The 20,907-nt window shown below is 50.3% G+C and overlaps 1 protein-coding gene and 1 non-coding gene across 2 annotated transcripts; one reads left to right on the forward strand and one right to left on the reverse strand.

Annotated features, from left to right (window-relative positions):
• Positions 1 to 1,796: 1,796 nt before the first annotated feature.
• On the reverse strand, positions 1,797 to 14,080 carry DNAJB5 (DnaJ heat shock protein family (Hsp40) member B5). Its single transcript, XM_045780642.2, has 5 exons — positions 13,918 to 14,080; positions 12,922 to 13,066; positions 10,322 to 10,566; positions 6,608 to 7,209; positions 1,797 to 6,477 (listed from the first exon to the last, which is right to left on the reverse strand). The coding sequence occupies exons 1-5, from the start codon at positions 14,078 to 14,080 to the stop codon at positions 6,244 to 6,246; spliced, it is 1,389 nt and encodes a 462-aa protein (XP_045636598.2). The 3' UTR covers positions 1,797 to 6,243.
• Positions 14,081 to 19,026: 4,946 nt separating this feature from the next.
• Positions 19,027 to 19,133, forward strand: LOC123781364 (U6 spliceosomal RNA). Its single transcript, XR_006776699.1, has one exon. It is a non-coding gene; the product is annotated as a U6 spliceosomal RNA (small nuclear RNA).
• The last annotated feature ends 1,774 nt before the right edge of the window (positions 19,134 to 20,907 follow it).

Raw genomic sequence — 20,907 nt, forward strand, 5'->3', positions numbered from 1 at the left:
GTGTGTAAGTGTGGATCTCTTTGTGTTTGTCCTGTTTGGAATTTGTTGAGCTTCTTGGATGTGTAGACTAGTCTTTCAGTCAGCATGGGTGGTTTGGGGGCATTGTTTTTCCAGATATTATTTCTGCCCCTTCCTCTCCCTTCTTTCTGGGATTCCTATTATTTGTATATTGTTATTCTTCGTGGTTTCCCACAGGTCTCCTAGGCTCTGTTCATTTTCTTCATTTTTTTCCCTGCTCCTCACATTGCATAATCTCAATTAACTTATCTTTAAATTCATTGACTTTTTTCTTCTATCTTCTCAGATTTGCTCTTGAACTTTTATTGAAATTTTCATTTCAGTTATTGTACTTTTTAACTCCAGAATTTCTATTTGGTTATATTTTTTAAAGTAATTTCTATCTCTTTATCGATAATACATATTTGGCAAGTCATTGTTTTCATACTTTCCGTTAGTTTTTTTAGACATAGTTTTCTTTACTTTGAACTTATTTTGAACAGGTGAAGTCTTTGTCTAGTAAGTTCAATGTCTGGGCTTCCTTGGGGGTCACTATTTATTAATTGCTGCTTTTTCCCTTGTGTATGTGTACGGGCCAAACTTTTTTTGTTTCTTTGCATGTTTTGTAGTTTTTGTTGAAAATTGGGACATTTTTAAATAATACAACGTGGCAAGTCTAGGAATCAGATTCTCTCCAGAGTTTGTTGTTTGCATAGTGACTCTTCTAAACTAATTCTTCAAGTCTATATTCTTTTTTGTGTGTAGCCACTCAAGTCTCTGCTTCGTTAGCTTAGTGGTCAGTTAATGATTGGACAGAGGTTTCATTAAAATTATTGGAACCAATGAGTTTCCTAGTTTTTGCTGAGGGAATACGTGTTTATATTCTTCTGAGACTATTTTTTTTTTAAAGATTTTATTTATTCATTCGACAGAGATAGAGACAGCCAGCGAGAGAGGGAACACAAGCAGGGGGAGTGGGAGAGGAAGAAGCAGGCTCATAGCAGAAGAGCCTGATGTGGGGCTCAATCCCATAACGCCGGGATCACGCCCTGAGCCGAAGGCAGACGCTTAACCGCTGTGCCACCCAGGCGCCCCTTTCTGAGACTATTTTTGAGTCACTCGCTGACATCCAGGATACCATAGGCTCCCAACCATGTGGAACACTGAAGATAAACAAGAGCAACTGCACAGTTTTCAACAGCTCCCACATTGCCAAACTTGGGGAGACCATTGCAGCATAGATGGAGGCAGCTTTCTTAGGGCTCCTCTCTCTGCACAGTGAGTCCCTTGTGGTTACTGTGCTGGTTTCTGGTGGTTGTTCCTCACTGGAGTCTCCCTTTGTTTTATGCAGTTTAATTTCTTTCTTTCTTTTTTAAAGATTTTATTTGAGATAGAGAAAAAGAGAGCGAGGAGCAGAGGGAGAGGGATAAGTGGGCTACATGCTGAGTGTGGAGCCCAGTGTGGGGCCCCATCCCATGACCCTGAGATCATGACTTGAGCCGAAGCCAAGAACCAGATGTTCAACCAACTGAGCTACCCAGGCACCCCTGCAGTATAATTTCTAATGCCCACTCCTCCATCCTTCAGTTTAAATTCAGGCTAAATGTTCCCCAGTTCTTCCCCAGCCCTGAACCCTTCTTCATTACCAGCCCCTACCTCAGGCCAAACTTCAACCCTTGCCCCCACTACTACTACCTTCTTTTCCAGCTCAGATTAGGATCTCTGGGGTATCCTTTCCTAGAACCCAGCATGAGGTACAATCTCTCACCTCAAATGAAATTTTATACCTGTTACAGAAGTGGTTTGAAAATTTGTGTTTTAATCGTTTTCAGTATATCCTGGCCACCCATTCCTATGTGCCAGTTTCCATTCTTCCTGGAGAATTTCCTATAAGCAATAATATTTGGAACTAGAGTGCACCACCTTTGAAAGAGTCCATGTGACGCTGGTGGGTCTTGGCTTGCAGGATCCAAGAGTCTCTGGTATTGATGAAGCCTTGTGGCAACTAACAGACAAATCTCAGCTAAGGAACAATTGTAGACTTTCATAGCCCTCTGTGTTTATGAGCCAAAGCAGCAAGGATCTAAGAAAGATTGGATTGTGACATCCAGGAAGTTCTATGTGAGGGGCCCACAAAGTTCCAGTTAGGAAATGACCAAGAGAAGAGTCTGAGGCATAGTCTAGAAAAGACCTATCAAGGAATCGTTACCTATCAAGGAATTCAGGAAGCTACCTAGTGAAGGCTTTGGGGACTGATTCTGTAGAGGAGATAAAAAGTGACTTGTTGAGTCACTCAGAGAATTGGTCAGAAAATGACTTATCAATGTGTTCAAAAGAGAACCTAGATTGGAAGCAACTGGAAAATGCATTGGTTTACTTGGACAGGAAGCTGGGGCAAGTCTATAACAGTGGTATCCCTATAGGTTCCCAATAGGTATTGTTCATGGCTTGCTGCCAATTATACATTTGCCCCCTCCTGGGAAGTCTTATAGCTGCTTGGAAACTGGAAATTTGGTACCCTCAATGAATCAGAAACACTGCCTGAATACCTCTTGGAGGGTATCTTCCCTTCCTTGATCTAGCCATTAGATAAGCACGAGGAAGCCAAGGTTACATAGTTTTGAGTGTGGCAGAGGTAGAGCTTACCTCACCAGGTCCTTGAATCCATAAAACTGTTATGTTGATAGAGACCCAATCATGGTTTCTTCCCTGGTCCACTTTTCTCTCTCAGCCACCCATGTTTTAGGAATGGCTAAGCCAAGGTTGCTTAGCTCTTTGACAGAAACCATTGTGTAGGTCAGAGGATTGGCTGATCACAAAATATTCAGTCCCTACCTTGGATAGTTCTTTCCCTGCTCCATCAGCTGTGAGCAAGGAAGCCAGAGGGCCCTGAGATGCTGGTCATGGTTCACACAGGACCCTCAGTCCAAGAAAAGCAGACAAATTTTTGCCCATCAACCTGGACAAATCATGGCAGAATGCAAGTGTATGGGGGACAAGAGAGGCTGTCCAGAGTCACTTCCAAGTGATGGCAGAACATGACCCAAGGGGTAAGTGTGGAGTTGTGTACCCACAGACTCCAGCCATGGAGGAGCACTGCCCCAGAGGCAGAGAACAGAGGAAGAGTGTCTGGAGGGGATCCCCACAGAGGGGAGCATTCTTCTTGGAGTTTCCACTTTAGGAAAAGGATATTGGAGATTAATTTAGAGATTCCTTCAAGGGTCAGATAGTCTAGGGAGATATTGAAGTCCAAGAAGATTCCATCTGCTAAGTCACAATTGGAGGATGTTCTGAGAGTCAGTGAGCTGGGAGATGCCCAGAAGCTAAATGGCTCTCTGAGTGGTCAAGGAGCTCCAGTGACCAAGGAATGGCCCCTACCACCAAGGGTGATGGTTGTCCAAGATTCAGGATGGCCAAGCCTTAAAGAACATGTTACTGTCATACAAATGAGCAGATGACAGCCATAGTACTGTCATTACGAAATTGTACACACACACACACACACACACACACACACACACACACACTACTATAAAAGGATTCAGGGGCTTCTCAAAGTGAATTAAGACCCCACTGCCCAGGGGCAGTGTGTGTGTGTGTGTGTGTGTGTGTGTGTGTGTGTGTGTGTGTGTGTGTGTAGGGGGTCACACAGGCATTAAAGGACCACAAATCCCCCCATGCAACCTCTAAGACAGGAAAGGCTCAAATTGCAGGCAGAGTTGCAGAGCCATGTTCAGGGCTTTCTCATGGGAGTGCCCCTGGCCTCAGACAGCCTGGCTTTTAAAGACTCATAGGCTTATCCCCAGAGTGCACTCAGTGGAGATAACGACAGTTTCCCGGGTCTTACATGTACACACTGAAGCCAGGGGAAGTAGTCTGGCTTAGCCGACCCGAATCCGAAAGCTTCAGGCCTCAGGAAAGAGCCAGGACAATAATTTAGCCCCAAGTGAAGAGGGATGACCTAGGGGACCCAAAACAGGAAAGCACGGAGTAGTGGATGCAGGATTGGGGATCTCCCTGCCCAGGCCAGGAAATTCGCAGACACCTTTGTGAGCAAGACCCCTTGGTTTCTGCAGTGGAAGGAACAGGTTCCTCCCAAAAGTACGTTAGCAAAAGGATGAGAAGCTTTTTCATTGGCATTGTCCCAAGAGAAAAGGCAAGGGCAGAATTTCTCTGTTAAAGCTTAGTTGGTGTTAGCCTCTGTATGGAGCCTAGGCCCAGGTGAAGGCAGAGATGTCTTCATGGCACTGTGGACACTGAAGCTTAGAAGGGCATGGTTCTTGTGGGCTTGATCTTGAAGAATCCGGAGCTCAGGCATGGAAGAAAGTCAGCATCAGGAGGAAGTCCAGGCCCAGGCATAGCCTACAGATGGGCATTCCTGCGACTACAGGGCTCTTCCTTACCCAGATCCAAGGAAAGTGACAAGTGCATCATGCAGGCAGCATGCAGGTCCTGAGGATCAGAGTTGTCTCAGCAGGATAAGTAGTTCAGAGACAAGGACAGACATGCCCAGAAAGTGGTAAGATTTAAGGATCAGCAACAGTGTTCATGCCTTCCAGGGAGCCTGCATCCCCAGCCAGGCCCTGCCAGCACGGGCCAAAGATGCCAGCCAGGTACCTCTAGCCGTTCTTTCCACTGCCCCTTTGTGGCTTTGTCTTTGGGGATGTGTCTCTTTTAGTTAGCCAGAAAGTCTTCCTTCATCCCCTCCTAGGAGGGACATTTCCTTTTCTCAAAGGAAAATTCCAGTCCATGTAGAGAAAATCTACAAGTTCTCATGCTAGCACATCCTTCAAAGAGGATAGTCTTTGTGTCTCATAACCAAGGATATTTATTCTTTCTAAATAGATTTGTGTCTTCTAATAGCTGAGTGGTATCTTCTGTCTCCGCTGTGTTTGGGGTATATGTTTTAGAAATGCCCGGAGCCTAGGCTTGGAGGAAGGAAGAAGCCCGCGTCACCTTATATTGAAGGACTGCCTGGATTTCTCAGAGATGACGAGGGCCCTTGAGTGGTATTTCACTCCTGCCCCCATCCCAGGTTCATTGCTCCTGCTCAGATGCCTTATTTTTAAAATACTTTATTTTTTTTCCATAATACTGTCATTACAAAAAAATACAAAAAAACTACTATAAAAACATTCAGGGGCTTGTCAAAGTGAGAAAACCATAAGACCCCACCCCAGGACCTGGCTGAAGCCGTCTTCCCCTAGCTCCTTCACTATTTGACCTTTATACAACTGTGGGAGTGGGGTGGGGTCACACAGGCATTAAAGGGCTGGAAATTCTCCCTCCATGAAGGGTAAGAAATAAGTAGCTTCACATATCACAAAAATGGGATTTGGAAATTTGGGGGTGGCTAGGCCCTGAGTTCAGAGGTGTGGGGAGAAACCTGTGACCCTGAATCTCTTGGTGGGGAATAGCTGCCACCTGACCCCCAAGCCCTTTCCCTTCCTGATGAAGGCTGGGAGGTGGACCCTGCCCCCTACCTCTTAGCCTTAATACAGTAGGCCCTCTGCCCCTCCCTCCACCCTTGCACACTCCTGAGTGTAGCAGGGAGGACAGAACTTTCAGCTCTGCGGGATCTGGGCAGGGGAGCTCTCAGGGGGGCTGCCAAGGGCCCTGTTCACCTTCCTGCCCCAAATGAAAAGTGTCTCGTGCTCAATGGCCCAGTTCATGGCTTACGGACCTTCCCTTCCCATCTCAACTCCGGAGAGGCACAGATAGCTCTAGGTGAGTGCTTTGTGTGCGTGAATATGTGTGCATTAACCTTAGACACTGTGGACCTATGGATGGGGCGGGGGCAGGGAAACAGTGTCCTTTCTATCTTCCTCGACCCCCAGTAGGAGGAAGCTGAAGCGCAGGGAGAGGAGAGGTATTAGCAAAGCTGAGAGGGGAAAGAGGACATGCTATTTACAGGCATAGACAGGGAATCTCTGTATCTTCAAGTAGCACTCAGGTCACTCTCCAGCCACTGGCGTGGGAACTGGATTCAAAGCTAGTGACATGAAAATTGACCCCTGACCTGGGCTAGCTCTCCCCACCTCCCACCCACTTCCCCAAGGCAGCCCAGCTCTGAAAGGGGTCAGGGACAGGAACATTTTCCTGAAATCCAGTGGCTTTTTTTTTTTTTTTTTTTTGCGTTTTAGAAAAAGTTGCTAGTGTCCAGTGGACATCAAGCTGGGTGCACATTGGGTGGGGTGAGTGTAGGGGGTATTGCTGTGGTAGACTCTGGGCTGCCTGGGGCAGAGCCTAGGAACAGGGTAGGTGCTGCTTAAGGATCTGTCGTGTCTGTGGTGTTAATCTGTCTGGGAAGCGAACTTTGAACTCGACAATGAGGTCTCCTCGCTGGGTGGGCACTTTGGGGAAGGGAAGGCCCTCCCCACGGAGTCTCTTCACGGTGCCTGGCTTGATGACATCATTGCAGGGTAATGGGATCACCCGGCCATCGATAGTGGGAATGTTCACAGTACAGCCACACAGCGCCTGGGGAAGAGGAAACAGAGTGAGGAAAAGGTGGGGTAGAGTGGGAAGGAGGAAAAGATTGAAGTGAGGTAAAAATGTTCCCATTTTTCCTCCCCTCCCCAACAAACACACCACCTGATCCAGGCCCTACCTCCTTAAGGCTAATCAGCGCACTGTAGAGCACGTTGGTGCCGTCTCGACGGAAGTGTGCATGGGGCTTGTCTTTGAGCACAAAGACGATATCAGCAGGGATGTTGTCAGGTGTGGCATCACCCTCTTTGGGAAAGGTGATCTTGGTGCCTTCCTTCCAGCCGCGCTTGATGACAATGTGCAGGATCTTGTCCTCGGTGCGCACAGTTCGCCCATCAGGGTTGAGACGCCGCCGTGTGATCTTCATGCGCTTGGTGGAGCCGTGGTAGATCTCCTCCAGGGACACCCGCAGCTCATGCACCACAGGTGGGTCCTGCACCTTGCGCCGAGGGTACAGTGGTTCTGGGGCTCGCCTTGGACCCCTACTCAGCCCATTGAAGCCAAAGCGGCCAAAGGCGCCAAATGGATCCTCATCTTCATCCACATCCATGTCATCTGGGTCAAAGCCACTGAAGGGTCTAGTGGACCGGCTGCTGGCAAAGAAGATATCGAAGGGGTTGGAGCCACCAAAGAAGGAGGCAAAGGTGGCATGGGGATCCCCATGAAAGGTGTAGTGAAAGGAGCCACTGGAGCCACCCGACGAACCACCGCCGGTCTTCAGGCCTGGAGGGAGGAGAAGTTAGGGATAGTGTGGCTGGTCCTGACCCCACCCCAACCTCCGCCCCTGCCCTCTAGCTCCAAGTTCATGGGCCTAGAGAAAGAAGTCACCTTTAACTCTCATAGAGAGGGCTGGCATAATAGAGTAAGAAAAGTCTCTGACAAGATTAATTTCTATTCTTAATTATATGTTTAATAATAAAGCACATCATGAGGTTCAAAGAGGTTGAGTTACCCAGGAGATAGAAAAGCCAAGGCTAGTAGACTTGGAGGATAGGACTTCCAGTCCTGTAGTCTCTTCCATGTCCCCATGACCCAAAGATGTCTCACAAAGCCTTGAGTGGCTGGCCTGCGATCACTACAGTCATACCTGACTCCCAAATCTTTATCTCCAAAGACACACAGAGCAAGAGGCAATTGGACAGGATTTAACTATACAGAAAGCTAGTAAGTGAACTGTCCCAAATAAGGTGGGGATACAGTCTAGGAGGAAGCCCACTCTCATTCTGCTTCTAGTGTAATTCCCTTTTTTTCTGACTCCTACCCAAATGGGAAATCAGGAGGGCCCAAAAAAGCAGGAAAGCTCATTAGCCTGGAGATGAGGAGTTATTTCTTTTCTTTTCTTTTTTAAGATTTTATTTATTTATATGAGAGAGAGAGAGAGAGCAAGTACCCGTGGCGGGGGGAGGGGCAGAGGGAGAGGGACAAGCAGATTCCCTGTTGAGCAGGGAGTCCTATGGTGGGGTGGGGGGACTGGACACAGGGGCTGGACACACAGGGGCTGGATGAGGGGGCTTGATCCCAGGACCCCTGAGATCATGGCTGGAGCCAAAGTCAGATGCTTAACTGACTGAGCCACCCAGGTGCCCCGAGGAGCTATTTCTCTAGAAAGTTTTCAAATGCTTTGTTTCTACACTCAGAGCTCATGGTATTATACAACTCCAGGGTGTCTTTCACACACTGGACAGATATAGAATACAATGGGAATAGAGCTTCTTGGACTTCTACACCAAGCCCCACACCCCAGAGCAACCAAAATGCATGAATGCGCTGGCACATTGTGGGTAGTGGCCTTAGCTGCTCTCTCGCCAGTCAGGTCCTATCTAAGGATCTCAGATTGCTGGAGGCAGCCTTCATGGGGGGATGGTAGTGGTGGTGATGGGGTGGGGGTGCGGGGAGGAGTGAGGGAGGAGGTTAACACAGAAATGATCTAGAATGTGTAGACTCAGGGGTGGGGCCCAGGCTAGGGGAAGGGACTCTTTTCTTTGAGGCTTTTTATCTTGAATTTCAATTGGCTGTGGAAGTCTAAGCCTAAATTAAATTAGCCTCTTATTTCCTGGGACCACAAGGACAGATTTAGGTTTCATTAGAGAGGCCAAGTGGCAGGCAGTTCAGAGACTTGTGGCAACTGCCTCTTCATCCCTCCCCTGGGGAGGGATGTTCTTTCCTTTTATTGAGGGTCTGATTATCAGGTGAGTTCAAGAAGTTTGGCAGAGCTCAGTGAGAGGGAGGTTGGACTGGTAACAACAGGGGGGGAAACTTCTCTGTGGGGATCCCTGTTGTACCACTGCCACCCCCTTTTTCAAGCTGGGAACAATTTGTCCCCAGCCAGGGTTGCGCAGGGAGTCTCTGTACACAGTTCTGCTGGCTGGCTGTTGGGGAGGAGGCAGGGCAGATAGAAACATAACCCACATTTTCAAGGCTCCTTCTCCTTCCCCAGGCCCTGGGTTTCTCCTTAAGGTTGTGTTGCATTCTTTGGAGACTTCCTGGGATGTAGATCGACATTAGAACCCATGCCTGTGCCTTGGGGCTGAGCTTTGCCCTTCAACTTAGGCTTGGTCATGCAGGAGGGGTGAAGTTTCTGGGTAGCTCTCCAGCTAATAAAGTGAGGCCAAGTGGAGAAAAGAGTGCAATTCCTAGACAGGTCACACGGTGGCGTGGTCTGTGCACTGCTTCCCTCTTCCCACCCCTGCTGCTCCCACCCCTCTACCCCAGGGAGAAAAATGTCTTAGCTGAGAGAACACCGGGGATTCCAGCAGATGTCTGTGAATCTGGGAGCTGGCAAGTCTAGTAGGCGAGCAGGGAAAAACCGAAGGAACTGGTGGCACGGAGAATGAGGAGAGGGGGTTGGGAGGACTGGGGTGCACAGAGGCTAGCATGGGACACCAAGCAAGGAGGAGAGGACAAGAACATTCTTTTGAGCACTTGCCTACTATCTACTCTGTAGCAGGTACAGTACATATCATTAGCCCATCTAGTTTTGAGGCTGGAGTGCGGAGAGTGAGGAGGAGAATGTGGAAGGCAGATGCTGTTGGGCAGGAAGGACAGTTCCTCCTAGGAAGCAGAGTCCTCGGCTGTGGCAACGTCTCTTAATATAGCCTGACAGGTGCCTGTGGCTGGCGGGTGGCAGGCGGCCCTGAGGGGCAGGCCCAGAATTAGCAGCTACATCATGCCTGTGGGATGTACTGGGAGGGGCCGCCCTCTCAGAGGCTTTATTTGGGCCTTTCCTGCCACCCTGTGCACGGCCACCAGCTACTTCAGGGAGGGGGGGGCAAGATGCCAGCAGCAGTTCCCCTTCCATCCTTGGATCCCTGCCACTTCCTCAGGGAGGCAAAGCTCCCCCTCCATTCTGCTGGTTTGAAGTGGGCAAGGAAGGGAAAATCATCTCTCTATATCAGAGCTCCAGTGGTTAATTCCCAGGCTGCTTAAGGGCCAAACTTTTATGCTGATGAATGTAAATGCTCTGTCCTCAGACCGCCAGGCCACACACACTCCTTTTCCCTAACCTTCCTTATCAGCCAATGAAGCAGCAGGGACTTCAGGCTGGACTAATAAGGCTGGGAGGGAAAAGGGGAGGGGGAAGGCCTCTGGTTCTGACTTCAGATGTCTCTAAGGCCTGAATTTGAGGAGAGAGAGGGGCAGAGAGAAGCGGGGAGAACTATGGTAAGCCAAGGCTGGGTAGTGGGTGGTCTCTTCTCTCCTCTGGGTGTCAGTGCTGAGGACATTTGCCTCCCTCACACCCTCCTCAGCTTCCAGTTGCCTGCTATGAAAACTGGGTCACCCAGCACCCCAGACAAGGACAGGGGTCCAGTAGCAGGCTGGAGCACTGCCCTCTTACCTTCCTCCCCATACTGGTCGTACAGGCCCCGTTTCTTAGGGTCACTCAGCACATCATAGGCCTCTGCAATCTCCTTAAACTTCTCCTCAGCATTGGGTTCTTTGTTCTTGTCTGGGTGGTACTTCAAGGCCATCTTCCGATAGGCTTTCTTGATCTCATCCTCGTTGGCTCCCGATGGGATCCCAAGAATCTTGTAATAATCCTTTCCCATCACAGCCACTGGACCAGCACTTGTCTCCTTGTTTCTGAAAGAAACCCAGGGCCAGTCCTTGAAGCCCCTCTTCTCTCCTGACCCAGCCCTGCTCCTGATGATCCTGCAATCCCTAAGTGACTCACTGTGTGACTTTCAGCAGGTCATGCCTGTTCTGTAGGCCTCTGTCTTCCCATCAGTGAAATGAAAGGTTTGGACTAGATGATCTCGTCCAGCTCTGACATTCTAGCATTCTGTCATTCTTTCGTCAGCTCCTGGATTTTCCCGGCAGGAAGCTGGGGGCTGTGGCCTACTAGGGGCTAGGCTAAGGCCCAGGTCCTTGGGCCAGACTGAGGACCCCTGAGAGGCCCTGCCGCCTGAGGTGGCACCATGGACTGACAGGCCCACACACAGAAGCTGGCAAAGATCAGTGTACTGGGTGAGGTCACCTGAGTGTCGTGGTCTTTTACGCCATGCCTCAGGCATGGTGCCCGGGCTAAGGGCAGTTGGGGCAGTGGCCCAGGACTGGGGACAGGCCTGGGTCTTTAGCCAGCTGTCCTGGCCAGCCAGGCTGAGTCAGGGTGTAGGTGCCTGGAGTCCTTTCCACTAGTGAAGACCCCAGGCCTCCTTGTCCCTGCTCCCCAGACGATGCTAAGCCTTACGTGTGACTCAGATCAGAGGATGACTCACAGCCTTTTGAAACTGCTGCTTCTAACTCCCTTATTAGCCGGGGATGACACTGTCCTTCCTCCAACCAGGGCAACAGTTCCCTTTACTCATTTCCCAGTGCCTGCACACAAAATGTGTATGAAGACATGTCTGTGCCACCTAAGCACTAGTGTTTGTGAACAAAAGCATCCTGGGCATAGGGCCTTTCTTAACCGTAGTTGTTAGAACAATTAGGCACTAATCACCATTTCCTTAATACCTTCCCTACCAGTCCCTCCTTCTCACCTGCCCAGTGGTTCAGGATCTGGCCCAGGGCCAGGTCCACACTCTTCTGATAGTTCCTTCTAAGCTGGATGCAGGGACATTTGTTTTGTGAGGGAGAAACACAGGGCTCTCATTCTTCCGCTCTAATCTCCCTTCACCCCTGCCTACGTGGTGGATAGGAAGGGAAGGGGACTTTCCTGTAGTTGGGCTATTTGGGGAGATGGCCAGAAGCCATTCTCTAGCCCTTCAGAGGCTTGGCCAACCCCTACCAAAGCCCAGAAAACCAGAGTCTTTCTAGCAATGTCCTGGACTGGCAGCCACAGCTGAGGCCTATTTTTCTGCCTCTGACTGCTCCAGTGAGGTATAGAGGGTTTCCTGGCAGGAGCGAGGGCTGTAATGGGTAAGGGGGGGCCTTAAGGCCCCAGGAAGGCAGGGACAATGGCCCTAGTTCCTGCCCCCACAGTGCCTGTTGCAGGTGGCTGAGTTGACTCATGGTTCTGGGAGTCACCTCGCTCTGACGAAGAGAAGGCTCCATAAAGGCGGGTACTCCCCCTTCTCCCCCTACCAGTATGTCACGCCTGGTGGGGGAAGCTGGGGTTGGAAGAGTGAGAGAAGAGCATCTGGGGGTGGGCAGCCATTTTCGGAAGCAACGGTAAAAGCCGTCTGAGAGGGAACTGGGGGTGGTCTGCCATCTCTGCCTCAGCCCACACCTTCTCCCTGTCACCCCAGGACTGGGAAGGAACCCTAGTCCACCAAGAGGGTGCCCCCAGAGAACCACAGCAGCTTCTAGGCAGAGGGCAAGTGGAAGCGCTTGCCAATGCTCCCAGCCTCCTCTTGCTGTCCCTGTATTACCTCCTCATCAGGCCAGCTTCCTTCCTGGCACTCACCTGATAACCGTTCTAGACCTACAATTCTCTTGTCTCCACAGACACAGGGCAAGCTCTTTCAGGAATTGCCTTTTTCCTCCTCCTTTCCTCCCTCTCTCCCTCCCTCCCCATACCCACAAGCCACGTGTTGGAATGACAAAGGAGCCCCATGGCATGGCACTGCCTTGGATGGAGAAGAATGAAGAGGATGTTCACGTAGAGGCAGGAATGAAAAATGAGAAATAGCAAGAAGGCCTGTGTAGGGAGGGGGATGGTTGATACAGAAAATGAAGTACTGGTGGAGGGGGACAAGGGATGACAAACGGAAATGGCTGAGGTGGAAAATGGGTTACCAGTGGGCTGAAAGAGAGAGATGTAGAGAGTTGAAATACTGGAGATGTTTGTGGAAAATGGATGGATGCCTGAACGGTTTGGTATAGGAGATGAAGGACAAGGGGTGCAGTTCATTCAAACGTAAGGGTGAGGTAGAAGGAGGGTTCTTACATGTAATGGGGATGAAATGAGGATGATATGATAGGCGATGAAGGGGGATGTGATGTGGAGAATTTGATGTGGTGGGGATATGAGTGCCCTTCTCCAGAGGGACTTACCGGAACTTTACAAACCCATTCAGCGTCCACGCTCGAAGTTTTAAGGGCTCCAGCTGAATTTTAAACATCAAGCTGGCTAAGAAGTCTTCTCCCCAGAAGTGTGGGAAGCTCCGGAAAGCTCCTCGGGCCTGTAGTGGGGGTGCTGCTGGGGATGGGCAGGAGAGCACTGTGCGCTTAAACATGCCCAGCCCAGCCCCTCACCTCTGATCGCTCCACTGGAGCCTGCTTGGAAAGCTGCAGCTCTGGAAGCCACCTCCTCAGGTTCTCAGAGGCACTTGCCCAGCAAGTCCCGTCCGGTGCAGCAGCAGCTAGACCTGATCCCCAGGTGTGGAGAGTGAAGGAATAGGGTCCAGCGGCCACCTGCTCTCAGGTGCAGCAATGTCTGTATGAATGGCTGTGTGGCAGTGGGACTGTAAGGCTGGCAGTGGCCAGCGTGTGCTTGCGAGTGGCAGCCTGTGTACCTGCGGTAGGTGTGATTGTGAGGGCCTGAGAGGCAGTGAGTTCCTCTCGCCTCTCTCTCCGGGGAGGATCCGACCCCGATCCCCAAGAACCTACTCAATGAAGTCACTGACCCGGAGTCTCCTCCCTCGCAGATGGGCGGGGAGGGGCGGGGCAGAGCAGAGCTCGCCCGGGACAAAAGGCGCGGCGAGGAGCGGAGGGGAAGGGAGGGGAGGGGGCTCGGGCGGGGGAGGGTGGTCGGTGATGTCACCGGCGCTGACAGGCGGGGCTGGCTCAGAAACGCCTCCGCCCACGGAACCTAATCCGACCCGGCCCGACCCTCCCCCCAGCTCAGACTCTGGCTGCCCCCGGTTAGAGGGTCGCAGACATCGAGCACCTTCCAGACCCCAGTCCCCGCACCACCACGGCAGAAGAAACGATGGGCCTTCAGTGTCCCAGCGCCACCCCCCCAATCTCCCCCCACCCCCTACACCAGGACCCCTGGCTCCGCGACGCCCCCGCTCCCGGGACCCCTGAGTCCTGGCTGGGTGCCCTCACCAGTGAGGAGCTGCGGGCGCCACCGCGGTCCGTCAGACAGCCGCTGCCCCCTCCCCTGGCTCCAGCTCCGCCGCCTCCACTCGGGACAGGAGTCGCCTGCCCGCCGGCCGCAGACAGCGGGCCGGGGAACCCGCCCCCACGGCTCCGCCTCCGCGCCGCCCATTGCGCGGCCTGCCCGTCACTCAGCTCAGCCTCCGCTGTAATTGGACAGCCTTCAACGAGTGCCTTGGTGATAGCCGCCCATTCTCCGCCCCTGTCACCCGGCCACACGCGCACACATTCCGGGCAGTGATTGGTGTCGGTCTGATTGGTGCACTCTGGGATCAGTCAACCACACCTCTTCGCTAGCTCGTCGTGTTATTGGTGAAAGGGACAGAGGGCGGCAACTCTACGCGCCCTTTGATTTTATTGGTTGGTCTGTGGGGCTCAGACCCGAGACTGGGGGCAACTATATTAGTCCAATCTCGGGTTTGAGAAGGTGGGACGTACTGGCCACCGCTCGAATCCCGGGAGAATCTTCTGGAACCTGTGTAACGTCAAAGGCAGCCTTAAAGGAAAACTGCCTGCCAGTTGGCGGTGACTCCGGGCATTCTTTCCTTTTTTCATTTAGGAGGGTCGGGGAGAGAGTAGTGTGCTGTGCGAGGTGTAGTCCCTCGACCAGGGTCAAAAGGTCACCCCTTCTTACCTGTCTTACATCGGAGCTGTGAACTGACCTGGACCAGACCTAATTCAGCTTTACCTTATCTTGACCCGGAATTGACCTGAGGTGACCTAACAAAACAGACCCTGATAGACATGCAGAATTTAAGCACCCTTCCGCTTTCTCCTTTGTAACCTGGTAGTTCTCCCCAGGTTTAGCGTCTCCTCATTCCCTTAGTGAGTCCCCTTTTCATCCTCTGTATAATCCCCTCATCCTAGCTCCCTTGTGAGCAGCCCCTCCTCAGCAGCCCCCACAATTGTCATTAACGTCCTCTCTGTAATCTTTCATCCTACTTTCCTCTTGAGTTCCCAAATGTTAGCCCACCCTTTCTTTCCCCTCTTCTTGGCTGGGTATGATCTCCTCCCCTCCCCCCCCCAAGTCTTCTGTTTTATCCTATTCTTAATCTGTTATCTACTCGTGTGATCTCTCCTATCCTAACTCCCCTCTTTAACCCTTCATCTCAGCTCCACATGATTTCCTTAACACACCCAGAACTCCCATCTCAGTCCCATCCCCCTCTCTCCCCCATTAAATCTCAGCCCTAGTGTCCCCGCCGCTGTTCAGAGCAGGCAGGGCTGCGGAGGCGGTAGCCAGCGGAAGCCGACGCTTGAGCAGACACGGTGCCTGGCGCCCACGTCACTGTCTCCCAGGCCCATCTGTGCTACAGGGAGCGGGGGTGGGGAGGGGGTTATCCGGGGGTGAGGAGGGGGAAGGAGTTCTTGGGGAGGTTTGAGGACAAAGGAAGGGCCAGGGCAGAAGCTCTCACCTCTCTTTCTTTCCCATTTCCCAGAAACAGTTTGGACACCCTTGAGTTCATGCAGTCTGGATAGAACCAGACACTGAGGCTTGGAGAACATCAGTACCTGGGCCACAGCAGAGCAGAGCAGGAGAGAGATCTAGGGGGTCCTGAGGTCAGATCTACATATTCTCCATTATCTGCCTTCTTTCTAGTATTCACCATGGTGATCCTAGGGTGTAAAGGGGTGTGAGCTCTGAAGTAAGGAAAGGAAGCGGGGTAAGAAGAGGATGGAGAAAAGGTGGGATGAGGGAAATGAGAGGAGGGAGGGAAGATGAGGTGAGGGGGATGGGAAGAAGAGGGGAGAGGAGATAGGGTGGGAGGTAAGGAGAAGGGTTGAGAAGGGAAGGAGAAGTGGGGAACAAAGACTAGAAGGGAGGGGAGATAGGATGATGAAGGAATGGAACAGTTGTGGGACACGGAGATGGGCAAGGTAGAATGAGGGGGCTCAGGACAGGTGCTGGCTACTTCGATCTGGGAGATCTCACTCCGCCACCTCCAGACTCATGGGGGCCCTGGCTGTGGGTGGCTCTACTTCCTCCTATTCCAGTTCTGTCTCTTTTGCCTCCTCCAGCCTTGCCTGTGCCAACACGGAGGCAGAGAGTTTAGTCATTGGCCCTTACCTGGTCCCTGCTAATGCTATATTGTGGGCTTAGACCTTCGGGGGTGCAGGGCCATACCTTCAGGTGCTGGTGGCATAGATTCCATTGTGTGCTGGGTTCTCTATTTCCACCCTGTGTTCTATTGTCCTGGGTTTCAGGTGTGCATTAGGAACCGGGGTGCACAGTGTGGCATAGGTGTAAGAACGTAGGCTCTGTTGACCTCGTGAAGTTACTTGCCACATCTGTGCCTCATTTCTGTCTTTGTATCCTGGGTATAGAAAAGAGCAGTACCTCATAGGGTTGTTCTGGGGGTTAATTAAGGTAACACATGCTGTGCATGTAGTTCTGAGCTTGGTATGTAGTTCTTGCTCAGCAAAGTTAACTGTTACTCTGTATGTTCACAGATATCTGGATGTGTGAGTGCATCTGTTTGACGTTCAGGTCTAATTGGGAGTTATTTGTACTGTTGTATCTGTAGTGTGATTTGTAAGGGAAAGTGTATCTGTGTCTATTTGTGTAATATTTTTGTGTGGTAATATGCCTGATTCTGTGTTATTTGTTGTGTATGTGAGTTTGTGCTAGTATACATATGTGATGAAATGACTGTGTAGGTCTGTGTCTGCATGATGAACAGCGTCATGGATGTGGACACGTTGACTGCCAGTGAACGCATGAATCTGTGATCATGTCAGTTCTGAACACCCGCATTCCCCTCCCTTCCTATGGAGACGTCATAACCCTAGGTGTCCCTCATTTTCTCACCCTGAGGGAACCGGAACCCGGGGGCAGGGGCGGGGGTGGGTGCCAGTGAGGAGGTGTTTAGACAGGAGCACATGTTCCCTCCCAGACTGTGTATGGGAGGGGGAGCCCCCTATCTTGCACATATCCTGAAGGCTCCAGAGGAAGTGCTCCCCCCCCAAGCCCATTCTTAGTTCCCTGTCTTGTCACCATGGCAGCAGTTGCCAGGGGCTCCCACGGTTGCTAAGATCTAGGTGTGGGAGGCTGCTAGGCCCTGTTGCCAGTAGAAACAGAATGGGAGGGGGGAAGGAAGACTACATCCACAGCTGCCAGCTCTCTGCAGTGACAGGACTGGTCCTTGGACCTCTCCTGTCCCCAAACCATACCTATGACTTGTATGTGGCAATACTATTGTTGTTGGGGGGCTTTCACAGGAAGTTGGAACTGGAATATAGGGATACACTTTCTGAGGGGACCGTGGCTCTAGCCTGCCCTTTACCATCTTTAAAGTTGGAAGGCCCTTAGAAATTAGCGACTACTTCATTCTGTCCCCCGACCCTTATACTTCTCCCCTAGCAATGTCTCTGCTTGAGTTCTCCTGTGGTTGGTGCTTATTACCTGAAGCTTTTACCCGGTATAGGAATGCTTCATTGACCTCTGGATGCAGACTGACTCCTTCCTGAAGTCAGACTCTTAGCATCTCACCTGGATACATACTTCATGCTGACACTTGGACCCAGAATTCAGTTCCACACTGAGTGCCAACTTTAACCTCACCTGAGACACTGACCTTGGCCTTAGTCCTGGACCAGACAGTTCCCCAAACTCAGCTTTAGCCTAAGCCCTTCAGACATGGATGAGCCCTAATCTTACTTGAATTGAACTACAGATTCACTTCTGATCCTGTTCACTGATTGGACGCTGACCAGCAATCTAACTCCCTGGTACTCACCTGGTCTAAAGCTACACTGACCCTAAGTACCGGTACCTAAGTGTTCAAAGGGTTTATTTCTTGCCTTGGGAGTGAGAGGATAGTGCTAGAAATGACCAACAGAGGGCGTGCAACATCAGGTTCTAGAGGCAGGCTTTCCAGAGCCGATCTGGAAAGGGGATGTCAGGGATATTAAGACCTTGGCTCTTTTCTCTCAGGTCAGGACCCAGAGCTGGAGGCACAACAGTCTATGAGGCTGAACTAAAGAAATTAAGTTTTGCAACCCAGTTATTCTAATGTCTTGTGGTCATGTGTGTCTGTACAATCTTGAATCTGCCTCTAGCTCAGGTGGGCTCAGGGCTGGGCATACACCAGAAGGTGCTTAACCATTTACAGGCATCACATATCGCAAGAGGACTGTATACCTGGTAAGGCATCCCACCCCCAACGCAACATTTCTGTCATCTACAGCTTCACTACCTTCCCTGGTATCCAGTTACCTTTTGGTCCTATTGAACAAAAATCTGCCTTTCCTCCACCTTTGGTCTTAGCTCCTTTGAGGTTACATTGACCTCATCAGTCCCATCTGTCAGACATCAGCCATCTACATCCCTCAAGTCTGCTCCTTTCTAGGTTGAGATACCTCTCAGGCCTTCATGGTCCTCTTCTGCCTTGTTCCATTCCAGCCCCTAAGACCATGCTCCCCTGGCTGGATTTCAGTTCATGGTGCCTGGCTCTGACTAGCTTTTTCCAGGAGTGCTGGTGCAGTGTACAAATGAGCCGGCCTGCCTCCCTCATCTGACTCTGAACTTCTTTCTACATAGCCTCACCTTACATCAGTTTTTTGGTAGCCACCTCATGTTGTTCCTCCATATCAACTGAAGAGTATAACCTCTTCTTTCTGAGCTGCTGGATCACATCTTGCCCATTTGTATAATGTCACAAATGTACAATTGCCCAAATGTTACAATTTTGGAAGGAGTGGTATATTTATTTTAAAAACAAAGATACTTGAAGTAAATGAAACAAATATTTATTTGCAATACCTTCTGCATTTTAGAACAATCCCTGGGCTTGGAAAGCTCCACATTTATGTTTACTTAAAGGTGGGACAGGGGGGCGCCTGGGTGGCACAGCGGTTGGGCATCTGCCTTCGGCTCAGGGCGTGATCCCGGCATTGTGGGATCGAGCCCCACATCAGGCTCCTCCACTGTGAGCCTGCTTCTTCCTCTCCCACTCCCCCTGCTTGTGTTCCCTCTCTCGTTGGCTGTCTCTATCTCTGTCAAATAAATAAATAAAATCTTTAAAAAAAAAAAATAAAGGTGGGACAGGAGGAACTGAAGTGCTGGCTTTAGCAGCACATATTCTAAAACTGGAACAATACAGAGAAGATTAGCATGGCCCGGGCACAAGGATGACATGCAAATTCATGAAGTGTTCCATATTTTTGGTTTTGATGAATGTTAAAATGTAATAATGTAAAGTGAATGTATATATGAATAAATTAGTATATTACCAAAAAAGAAAACAAAAAAAAAAAGAGGGACTGAAGATCCCCTGCAGTCTCTGCTGTGACTTCAGCACTGTGGACAGAGGCCATTAGCGGTACCCCCGGCTATGCCTGTGATTGTGGGTGGATGGAAGATGATACATGCACACTTTTAGATAGGCCCAGAAATCCTTGCTGCTCACTTAATGCCTTATAGTGTATGAAGCTCTTTCCTCTTCCCAAACTAATTTTGTCTTCACTCAACTATCAGCCCAGGAGACAGGACAGGAATTGCTTCCCAGACTTTTACAGATGAGGAAACAAGCTCAGCAAGGTCAAACTCCAAGCAACCCTTTGGGTGGGGTGAAAGAGAGAACACTTTCATGTTTAGCAAATTTAGCAGCTACTCTTTCCCCTTTGAGGAATGACTTCCTCTAAAGATAAGAGTGCACTTGAACCAAAGCAGGGCAGGGTGAGTGGAAGTTTGTGTGGAACCGAGGCTCCAGCCAGCCCTGGGAACAAGTGGCAGGAGGAGGAACAATACTAAGAGGATCTAAAGTTCATCAGGATTGCCATACTGAAGGTGGGGAAACCTTGCTTTTCATTAGGGTCCACAGAGGCCCAACTTTTATGTCTCTTTTTCTGTCCTAATGCTCATCTTCATTGAACTTGGAGACAGAAGGGACTCTTAAGATCTCAAGCTGAACTGAGCCTGATGGACCTCCATTTGCAAATTCCAGGGAGGAGAGGTATGGGAGCAGTGTGAGTGAATAGGGTGAGCTGTGCAGGTTGTAAGAAATCCTGTGACATGGCTACAAGACTGGCCGCTTATGTGTCTGTTCCCAGGGTGGAAAGGGGATATGCTAGGCTACACAGCAGCTGTTTCCTTGAGGTGTACCTTGACAGGAAGCACTGAAGTGGTTAAGAACATGGGCACTGAAGCCAGACTACCTGGTTCCCCTGCTTCCTATGTGACTGTGTAACCTTGAGAAACAGCCTCTGTTCCTCACTTTTCTCATCTGTAATACAAACCTCAGGGTTGTTTTGAAGATGATTTTATGTAAAGCACTTAGAACTGCCCAGTGCATAGTAAGTGCTCAACAATACTAACAATGATTTGTATTTGGGGTCCCTATGGTTTAGAGGTAAGACAATACACTGCTGATCCACACTCTAGAGATGATTTCCTGCCTACTATAGGTATTGGCTCTGTTCTTATCAGGTAAAGGAGATGAAAGGGGGATTTCAGAGTCCTCTGAAAGCTTCTCTTGACCTTAGTTTGCCCAACTCTATCATGGGGATAGAAAATGGGGAGGAAATTCTCTACCAAGAAGGACCCAGAAGACCAGAAAACGTAGCCAACTAGCTTCCCTACTTTGTCACCCAGCAGGGATTGGGAAGAGAAATGTGTCTAAAACTGGCCCTTGGTGGTGGTGGTGGTAGAATACATTGCAGAACAGCTTGGAGGCCTTACCTCTTCCTCAGTTTCTTAGAAAATTCTGGCTTCTCTCTTCAGTGCTTTCATTTCCCCCTCTGTGTCCATGGTGGAGCCCCTACCTCCTCCCTCCCATCACTTGATTCTTGGGAAGGTCAGCACCAGGAAAGCTCTAGAAAGAGCCACAGTGTACTGCATTCTTCCTGGAGGCCATAGCAGCTCCTTTGACTCCAGAATTAGCTAATGATAGGAAACCACACAGAAACTCAGCAGGTGCCCCAAATAACAGGAAGTAGGAA

Source organism: Ursus americanus, chromosome 18 (assembly GCF_024610735.1).
Source record: "Ursus americanus isolate L20-20 chromosome 18, mUrsAme1.1.p, whole genome shotgun sequence".
Classification (NCBI taxonomy): Eukaryota; Metazoa; Chordata; class Mammalia; order Carnivora; family Ursidae; genus Ursus; species Ursus americanus.

What these genes read in the sequence shown, in the direction of transcription:
- DNAJB5 (XM_045780642.2), bottom strand. Translation starts at nt 14,080, where the DNA reads ATGGGCGGCGCGGAGGCGGAGCCGTGGGGGCGGGTTCCCCGGCCCGCT. An exon ending in AATGGGTTTGTAAAGTTCCG is followed by an intron (nt 10,567 to 12,921) that starts GTAAGTCCCTCT and finishes GGTTTCTTTCAG; the next exon opens with AAACAAGGAGACAAGTGCTG. An exon ending in CGCTGATTAGCCTTAAGGAG is followed by an intron (nt 6,478 to 6,607) that starts GTAGGGCCTGGA and finishes CCTCTTCCCCAG; the next exon opens with GCGCTGTGTGGCTGTACTGT.